This window comes from Anser cygnoides, chromosome 10 (genome assembly GCF_040182565.1).
Source record: "Anser cygnoides isolate HZ-2024a breed goose chromosome 10, Taihu_goose_T2T_genome, whole genome shotgun sequence".
Taxonomy (NCBI): domain Eukaryota; kingdom Metazoa; phylum Chordata; class Aves; order Anseriformes; family Anatidae; genus Anser; species Anser cygnoides.
The window spans coordinates 22658989-22669074 of record NC_089882.1 but is presented as its reverse complement, the minus strand read 5'-3'; the positions used below and the strand labels follow the sequence as shown (position 1 = coordinate 22669074).

The 10086-nt window shown below is 49.1% G+C and overlaps 1 protein-coding gene across 3 annotated transcripts in view; it reads left to right on the top strand.

The window, feature by feature from the left end:
• Positions 1–2094: 2094 nt before the first annotated feature.
• FAM120A (family with sequence similarity 120 member A) overlaps positions 2095–10086 on the top strand; it is a 54062-nt gene continuing 46070 nt past the window's right edge. For 2 of the 3 annotated variants that reach the window (XM_048061573.2, XM_048061571.2), the window contains exons 1-2: positions 2096–3091; positions 7942–8188. In XM_048061573.2, the coding sequence (XP_047917530.1) occupies positions 2618–3091; positions 7942–8188 (721 nt within the window). In that variant the 5' untranslated portion in view covers positions 2096–2617. Of the gene's footprint in view, positions 3092–7941; positions 8189–10086 lie in introns of all 3 variants that reach the window. The other variant, XM_048061572.2, reaches the window with a different exon arrangement.

Genomic DNA, 10086 nt, shown 5'->3' with positions numbered 1-10086 from the left:
AATCTTTATTAACCCTTCCCTTTCACAACCCACAGAGTGCAATGTGTTGTGTCTCAGGGCTGAGAAAGAAAGCTCCTCAACGCCTTTTCCTCTGTTGTGCCATTTTCTTAACGTGCAGAGAACCCACTGACCCCTGCAGGCTTTCTGCTGCTGGTTGTTGAAAAAACACCTTGTTTGTCTTCACGCCTTCGCTTAATCGCTTTTTAGATCTTAGTCTACCTGTATTCCAGTGTAATTTTGTTTTCCATAAATTACACTTCTTTTCCTTTGCCTTCTTATCTGGCCAATTTTTATTTACCAAAAACCAGTTGTGTGTATCAAATAACTTTTTCAAGCACTTTCCCCTTCCATTTTACCTCCCTTTTCGCTTTTCCATTGTGGAAGGAGGGTCATGGCTGCTTGTGAGCCTGATAGCACCCAGTAACGCAGAGTCCACCTAACTCATGGGAAGTGTCATAAAGGTAACAGCTGCTTTTCCAGTTTCAGATGCTTTGAAACAATTTTCCTTTTTTTTTTTTTTAAAAAAAAAGAGCAACAAAACAAAAGAAGTAAAACCAAAGTAAACAGGAAATATATGTGATTTGTCATTCCTAAGAATGCTGGACTTAAATATCCTGTGAAATAATTACTCAAGTATTGATTTCTTCTTCAACAGTGATTGCTCTTTTCTTAAAAATAATTTAATGGCCTGTCCCAAACAGGTGCGTGACTGAGAAAATGAGATGACAAAAGCATCTTTTAAATGTGTGTTTTGAAGAGGTGGCATACTATTTAGTGTTTTACAAAGACTTGGTTCCGAACAGCACATCAAAAGAGCACATCCTTTAGCTGGTTTTGATCAAATTTTGTACTCCATTTGGTTGGCGAGTTGGTTATATGTAGGCATGTCCCATCAGCTGCTTTTTTGCACATGTATGGTGGTACTTGCTGTTTTGACCAAGTTTTGAGCATTTGGGGATCTTTGTATTTCTAAAGCCCTTTCTCCTTCTTCCTCTTTCCTTGTATTAGCAGTGCTGGTCTGCTACCATGCTTTGCATGCCTTTTAAAGCATTCTTATTAAGGCTTTTTATTTAGATGTTATCATAACATATGACGACTACTAAAAGAAAATCTAAGAAGTCTAAGGGAAAAGTAGTCTGAAAAAAATTATTTACTTAGGAACCCACACTTGGATTAGTCCAAAAACAGAGTTCTAGGAAGAACCATGTGTTTCTCATTGACTACTTCCAGAGCTTTTTCAGTACTCTTTATTTCAGCACCCTTACGCCGTACCAGACGGCCTCGGATACAAATACCCACCGAGCAGCCTCACGCTAGCATTGTGCGGCCTGGGAGCGAACCAGCCCCCTCCCTAAGGCGCTGCTACTCTCAAGCGTGAATATTTACTTCAGGTGCCAATGCAGCCTGACTGGAATCTCATTAACAATACATTTATCTCCTGATTGACAAAATATTAACATGAATATACAGCATGCGCGGCTTGACATTTTCTTACACACCAGAGAGGGCTCTGACACTAAGTTTATTACTTCAAAAGCAAACAGGCGATTTCTGTGGCGTGGGACGGCCCCGATCTGGGACTTTTTAACATTTCCCCAGCTCAGCCTGAAGAAAGCTAACTGCGGCCTGCCCCGGGCAGCAGAGCGGGTTTTGTCCCCGAGGTTTGTGTTTACACCCCTTTGCCGGCGGCAGCAGGCACTCGGCCGGCCCGCGGGCGACAGGCCTGGATTTAAAGCGCTTTTCGGACACTTTCCGGGCAGAGGCCGGCCGCGAGCCCCCCCGGCACCGAGGGGAAAGGCGGCGGGGCCGGAGCCGCAGGCAACAGGTGCGGGGCCCGGCTCGGGCACGAAATGGCGGCGGGCGGGGAGCGCTGCGCCCCGGGGGGCTTCTCCCCGCTCGGAGGGGCAGGGGTAAGGGAAGGAGGGGAAGGGAAAGGGGCCCCGCCGCGGCCCCGTCGGGCTCCCGCCGCCCGCCCCCGCCGCAGCCCCCTCCCCTTCCCCGCCAGCCGCTTCCGCCCGCGGCCCCGCGCATGCTTGGGTTATGCAACGGCGGCGGCGGGCGGGCTGCCTGCGGGGCCGCGCCGCCCCACAGCCGCGGAACGGGGCAGGGCAGCGCCGGGGGCCGTGAGGGCGGCGGGCACCGGGCGGCGGCAGCAGCGGGGTGCTGGGGGCCGGCCGCTCCCTCCCGGCGGCGGCGGCGGCCGGGTGCGCGCCCCTTGCCGTGAGTGGCAGCGCTGCCCGCCGCCAAGTCCCGCCCGTTCCGCTCTCCCTGCTGCAGGCGGCGGCGGCGGCGGGTTGGCTTCCTGCGCGCTGTGCCGCTCCCCCGCCCGCCGGCAGTCGGAGCCGCAGCGGCAGCAGCCCGGATCCCCCGAGCCATGGCTCTGTGAGAGCAGCACATGGCGGCCGCAGCAGCCATGAGCCCCCCACTAATCCATACAACTCCCCGCTGAACGGCCGCCTCCAGCAGCCAGCGCTCCCGCCCGCAACCACCGCTCCCACCGCCCGCCCGCAACCACCGCCGCGCCGCCCGGCCCGAGCACAGACCCCGCCGCCGCCGCCGCCGGGCCTCCGCTCGCCCGCCCGCCCGCCGCCGCCGCCGCCGCCGCCCGGTCCTCGCCATGGGAGTGCAGGGTTTCCAGGACTACATCGAGAAGCACTGCCCCAGCGCCGTGGTGCCCGTCGAGCTGCAGAAGCTGGCGCGGGGCAGCCTCGTGGGTGGGGGCCGACAGCGGCCCCCGCAGACCCCGCTGCGCCTCCTCATCGACGCCGACAACTGCCTGCACCGGCTCTACGGCGGCTTCTACACGGACTGGGTGAGCGGCGGGCAGTGGAACCACATGCTGGGCTACCTGGCGGCCCTGGCCAAGGCCTGCTTCAACGGGAACATCGAGCTCTTCGTCTTCTTCAACGGCGCCCTGGAGAAGGCCCGGCTGCACGAGTGGGTGAAGCGCCAGGGCAACGAGCGCCAGACGGCGCAGCAGATCGTCAGCCACGTCCAGAACAAGGGCACCCCGCCGCCCAAGGTCTGGTTCCTGCCGCCCGTCTGCATGGCGCACTGCATCCGCCTGGCCCTCATCCGCTTCCACATCAAGGTGAGCGGCCGGGCCCCGCTCGGTGCCTGCCCCGCGGCTAACGGGGCCCGGCCCGGCCCGGGCGGGGTGGGGGCGCCGCGCTAAGATGGCAGCGGGGCCGCCCGGGGCACGGCGCTCCCCCAGCGCCGCAAAATGTCGCCGGGCCCGGGGGGGCGGCCCGAGTTTCGGCGGGGCGAGCGGCGCCGCGGCCTCGCTCCCGGGGGATCTGCTGTTTAAGACATCGCTGCCTTAGGGGGGGTAGGCGGTGGAAGCCCCGCTCCTCGCCCCCCTCCCCGGGAAGTTCGGGGCCTTCCCCGGGCGGGGCCGGGTTCCCCCTACCCCCCCCGGCCTGGGCCTCGGAGGCCTCCGGTGGGCGGCCGCCGAGCGCCCAAGTTGAGCGGGCGGCCGCGGCGAGGCCCCGCGCCTCCATGTTCTTTCGGGGCCGGCCTCCGCCCGCTCCTCGGCCTCAAAATGTCCCTCCTCGGCCCCGCGGGCGCCCCGCAGGTGAGCGGCGCTTCCCCGCGAGCACCGCCGGCTGATGGATGGCGAAGAGGAGGAGGATTAAAAAAAAAAAAAAAGTATGAGGGGAAAAAAAAAAGAAAAAAGAAACGAGATGGATGAGTTACCGCCAGGCCCGCAACAAGTCCTACACTCCAGCTTGCCCAAGGCTTCGTCCCTCAGCCGGGTGGCTCCGACAGCTCCGCGGGCTGTGTGGGGACAGCCACCGGAGCCCCGCGTCCCCCTACCCGCTGGGGGACCCCGGGCTGGGTGTCCCCAAGCCCTGGCGAAGCGGGACTGGTGCTGGGCCACAACACCCACTGCTGGTGTGGGACTGGGAGCCGTGGCCGTGCCTGCTGTAGCGGTTCATGGTCCTGGTCAGGCCACCAGCACAGCTCCGTGCATTCAGGGGATGGGAGTGCTGCTGGGAGTTGGGGTGGTAGCGAGGACGGCCTCCAATCCAGGGGTTTTCTGATAGCTGGGAAATACTTGCGTTCTTCGAGCACAAAGTTGTAGGGAGCGTGCAGGGAAGGCATTAACCTTGCTCTTGTGGATGCACGATAAATCTCGGTTTGCTACTGAGACGTAGAGCTCCTTAGTAAAGGAATATATGGGCTCACGTAACTTTTTTTCTTTTAATGTGGATTCTTTGTGTAATGCAGTGTTAAAATACATAGTACATGATTCAAAGCTGACTGTTTGATTTTGATAGGAATTAGGCATTTGTAATGGTCCCAAAGTACACTGAACTAGTTAGTCGTTTAAATATCTTATGTTTCAGACCACATTAGTTTCTGGGGAAGTACCTTACATCCTAATAATGTCGCCTCGTTTGACAACTGTGTCACCTGTAGCACTTTGTTTGCTTTCAGGCTTAGCAGCAGCATTAGCTACTTTACGATTTCTTGGTAATAGGCCTTATTCTTAATCTCTAGGAACGGTTTTAGGAACAAGAGGGCATGTCATGCTGGGTCCCTTGTATAACTCTAATATAAAAAAAGGGGGGAGAGGGAGGTCAATTTTTCTGGGGGAGATTCGAGAGTGGACATTTGTTTTAGGTTAGCTTGTGGAGCTGGCAAGTGCAAGTTACAAAATAGCGCTGGGGGAGTTTGTTGTTGTTAGGAGCATTTGTGCCATTGAACCAGCTCTGGGAAGGTCTGCATTGCACTGGTTCTCCTAGCTGGCCAGCTCTCATGGAAATGGGAAGGATGTTGTACATTCCCATTCCATGCTTTACCCCTACAGCTCTTGAGAAACTGGATGCTGATTTGAATTGATTCATTTTAGGGTTAGGTAGTATATTTCCTGGTTATAGTACAGGATGTACTTTAAAGGTACTGTTGAACTTTTATCATATTCCTTTTCCTGTTTTTCTTATACAATTTATTCTCTTAATATATCAGCTTTACTGCATTTATCTTTCTGTCTGTAAACCTTACTTCAGTTTTATTCACATTCTCCCTCATGCTCACTTTCTAGCAACCCTCCTGGTGGGCAGACAGCAAATGCGGTTTGAATGTGTGATTTTTATTTGCATGTATGGGTGACTTTGTATTTACGTATGCACGAGACAGTTATCAAATTCTATTATTTTCTCTATTTGTTTTGAAAAGTTGGGTTTGAGAATACTGATTAACTTGAATTGTGAAACGGATTTTCATATTTTGAGGAAACAGTAGAGTCTTGAGTAGAAGGCTTCTTTGCAGACCTATGAACTGGCTATAAATTTAATCTATTTTGGTAATTAGTGGGGAGAAAAAAAGGAACGTATTTCATCTAGAACAATTATAAACCACTCGCAGATGGTTTCAGCAGGATGTAAAAATAACAGGTTCCTCCTAGTTATAATAAATATCCTATGGGTTCGTAGTGTAATTGTGACCTGATAGTTGTCTGTTTGGGGGAGGGGGAATAGTTCATAAAAGAACCCTTTTAATGCGAAGCATGCTTGCTGAAATTTAAACACTTCAGCAGAGCAGATCTTAACATCTTTCACACTTTGGTGAGACTTTGTTTTGTTCTCAGCATCTAAACGTGCATGTGCCTGTTTACTCATGCAGAATTCTCTCTTTCTGGTCCAGCATCACTACTGCTTACACAAGATTTAGTCTCGAAAACTGTTCCAAACTGCGGGCTGTGATTCCCCCCTCCCTGCCCCGGGTTGATTTTGACTTGTGCACGCTGTGTGGGTGCAGTTGCATCTTTGGGCTCCCCTCTGGTACGACCTGTAAGCTATCTATCCCGACTCTCACCGGGTTTGAGTTTTACATTGCAGGTTAGCTATACCTCGGTAAATATAGCTCTCTTCCGTGTGGCAGCTCAATTATTTGAATAGGGATTCCAGCATTACATAAACACTGCAGTTTCACGCTCGGAGCACGCTGTGTCAGATAGCTCTGTAAAATGGGGAGGGAAGGAGGGAGGGGACTGGTGCTGTGGAGGGGGAGGAAGCAGTCTGTAGGAGAGCAGAGCTGGCCAGGAGCTGAGTTTCCTCTCGTGTTGCCTGCACATCCATGTCACACAGAGCTGTAAAAGAGTTTGTACTCTGTTTTTGTAGGTATCTGTCGTGCACGCAAAGATGTTTGTTTTAAATATATGTACGTAATTTAAATTTATGTACCCTTTAAGGAAAAAAGCTATGGGAAATATCCTAATTTAAAACATACAAGGACTTGGAGGTGGGGAGAGGGCTGTGTTGCCCTCCCTGGGTTAGTCACTGTATAAATCTGACGTCTTTAAATTGTTCCTGTGGTATTTACAGTCTGTTCCTATTCTGCGTGCAGCAGGCACGCACATTTTGCTAGGTGACAGTACAATTCATTAGAAAAATGAATAGCTCTTGTGTTTCTCACAGAAAAAATTAACTTTGGAAAGCGCCGTGGTACAGTCCATCAAGCATGTCTCAAAAGAAGTAACATTTTCTCAGAACTGTAGGGCGGTAGCACGGGGAGCAGGGAGAGGTTAGGGTGCTTTCCCCTGGCGGCAGCATGGCTCCGAGCGAGGTGCGGGCTGGTGGGTGCTCAGGGCACCCAAAAAGGGGGCATCTTGTGAAGCTACGTGGGAAAAGCAGGATTTGCCAAGCCTCAGTGGATGCCTAATTCAGCGTCAGGTCCAGAAGGTGCCTGCGAGGCATGGGTGGAAGAGGAAGGGTCACTTTAAACTTGATGTTGGGCGAAGGGAGCCTGTTGCTGAGAGGGAGGTGGATGCTGGAGCATTTTGTGGGGCCGTGGAGGTGCAAGGCTGTGTGCTTGGTAGGACTTGTCTGCGGAGGAAGCACAGAGCTGCTCTGGCGCTCACGCTGTTGTTATTCATACATACCGTGGCGTCTGAAGCTAATGGTTTTGTGCGCGGCTATTTTGGGATCGCTTGCTATGTATGTTGTTAAAATGGAGTACCTAGCTGGGTTATACTGAGGCAAAACTCACGCGGGGATTTCCGAATATTCGCTAAACGGGTCGATGGGAAAAGCGCCGGGCATTAGGAGCACCCAGCTGGCACTGCTCGTGTCGGGCTTGTAGGCAAGGAGTCGTCGCAGCGGTCCCTGCGGCACGTCGGGGCACGGGGCTGAAGCACTAACCCGGTGCCATGGGTTCGCCCAGTGGATTTTCCGTTTTGTTTTGATCTTGTCGAGAAGAAAGGCTTGCTTTTATATCTCTGACGGTAGGGCTTGGCCCGTGTCCCCCCAGCAGAACATGTCTGTTCTAGTCATCCAACGGCCATAGCCTAAAATATGTGCTCTGCTAGGCAACATGAGCGGAGAGGTGCAGTTCGGGCTGTAAACCTGAGGCAGTTTGCACCATCAGAGGCAGCCGTGCAGAAACGAATGGGCTGTAGGGGGTCTGAAGCTGGGAAGAGGAGGCAATTAGGCTTCAGGGGGCAGGGTGGACATTGGAAAGGTTAAGAAAGTTACCCCTGTTTGTCTGGGGTTAGTTTGTTGCTGCTGGAACAGGGTTGTGAAACTTTAAAAGTGATGGTGTGGTGGGGGTGCTTTTCAAGGGGGCACCTTGGCTTGCGGACCTGCTCGAGTATCCGCAGCCTTAGGGTTGTTTCCCATGAGTTAATGCAGACATTGGTGCAGTAATATGTTTGGAGCTCGAGTGTTTCTGTTAATAAACAGTTACTTCAGATGAGTTTAGTGCTACGTAATGCCACTTCAGTGAGTAGGCTTCCAGAATTTTGCATTGTGCTGCCGAGCAGTCCTTACATCCTGTCTGAACATGCGATGTCATCGAATTCTTTAATTGCTATAAATATTCTGCAGGTGTTTCAAATACACATTTATAGTTTCAGAAAGACCTAATATATCATAATACGTGTGATAAATCAGTGCTGCAATTTAACGCTGTAGCTAATTATTCTGTCTTCCACTATAGGTTGCACAGAGCATTGAGGATCATCATCAAGAAGTAATTGCTTTCTGCAGAGAAAAAGGTTTCCATGGTTTGGTTGCATATGACTCCGATTATGCATTGTGCAACATCCCTTACTATTTCAGTGCCCATGCCCTAAAACTGAGCCGTAATGGGAAAAGTCTCACAACAAGCCAATACCTAATGCATGAAGTTGCCAAGCAACTGGACCTGAATCCAAATCGCTTTCCTATTTTTGCTGCTCTTTTAGGTAAGTGAAGTAATAAAAGAACTTGATGCTAATAGTTAGGCTTGTAATTTTAGTTTCTGTTAAATTATACACACATATGTTAAAACATTTGATGAAGCATCTAGGCAAAGCTCTCCATTTGTTTTAGTCAATCCTGCTGGTCTTGAGGTTGCCTGGATGCTTTTTTTTTTTTTTTAATGAGGTCAGGCATGCCAGATTTGTAGAGACCTGTGAGTGATGCAGACTGTGGCTGTCTAGAAACAAGAACAGGAAGTAAGAATTCTGCAAAGCTCTGCCTTGCCAAAATGTCCTCAGTGGTGGGGGTAGGAATTCAGGGCAGTTGTGGTTCTGCTAGTTCTGGTCTTACATGGCATGTGAGGTCTGATCTTAGTAATACACTTTTCAGACTGGGGAAGAGTATTTCTGGAGCAGACTTTGGATTGCAGGGGCATTTTTCCCCTCAGATAAATATTGGACAAATATGACAGCATATCAGCTGCACCAGGAATGTAGTATAGTCGAGTAAAACTCCACAGAAAGTGTGGATGATCAGCACCTTAACACTAGCTTCATTTGGATAGTTCTTTAGCCCTACTGCTTCTAATGGTAAATGGTGTTGTATCTTCAAGGAGCATAGATTGGAACAACATCAGTTCCACATCCCTACTGAAATGGAGCAATTTCAACACACTGTATTAGCACAGCTGTCTAAGGTCTAAGATGGAAGAGGGAACTAATGACTAATAGACTTTACTCTTTTAAATAAATCTTACTTTTGGAGTCTTCTAACTTTGATTTCAGTAAATAAGCTCAGAGAAGCCATATTCCTGATTATGTCTTACTGAACAAAAAATTAAGAAAACTGGATTTTATTTTCATTTTCACACTGACTTTGTATTTTAGTGTGGGTGCACGATTCTTTGAAAGCTCTGAATGAGAGAGGATATGTTATGCTGCTTTAGCATACTGATATTTTAATAGTCTTTAATATTAAATTGTTTCTAATCCAGGCAGATAGCTTCCACATTATGGAAAGAACCAATGGGTCTTACAATAGAAAGCCACAAGTGTTTGACTAGCTGAAGTTGTTTTTCTGTTACTGTGTGATTTTTCATACCAAGAGTGGTTACCTGCTTTCCTGGCTGTACGGAAGAATGGCAGATGATTGGCTAAGCTGCAATTTAAAACAAAAACTCTGTGTAAATTGCATGGCAGACTACTATTGCTAGGCTTTGTTTTGGATTCTATAAATAAGTTGTTGAATGCCAGTTCAATGAGTAAGAATTACTGTTTGAAAAGCGATTTCACAGTTGCAGATATGCGTTATAGGATTTATGTGAAGTACATGTTAATGATGTTATTTTAACTTGTAAGAGCTGTAGAGCTACATGGCCAGTTGAGCCATTGCTGCGTTATATGAAATGGAGTATGAAAAATATACTAGTAAAGCTTTTGAAGGTTTTGAAATTTTATGGAAGAAGCTCTTGAATATTTTCGCTTTTGATGTCTTATGTGACAAAATATTTGTTTGCTTTTAGGAGAAGGAAACTGAGGTAATTTCAAATAATTACTTAGAGATGTTGTGTAGCTTTTTTTCCAAATTAGTACAGAGGTTGAAAAAAACAGTTCAGCTACATGTTTAACTTTATGTATTCTTTTGTATTTCTTTTATGTGTGCATTCAGTATGAGTAAGCAGAATGGAGAAATGTTTATGAAAGACAAAGCTAGAACAGAAGATAATTTAGAGTTTTTACTGTGATTAGTATATTTTTTTTATATTAGTGAATAGTATGAAATCTAGGTATTTGGTGATATAAGCAATGATTATATAAGCCCACAACAAACAGATACTGTTTGGTTTACTGGCAACAGTTTTCAACTTTGACATCCTAAGGACTAAGTAGCTTAGTGTTTTAAT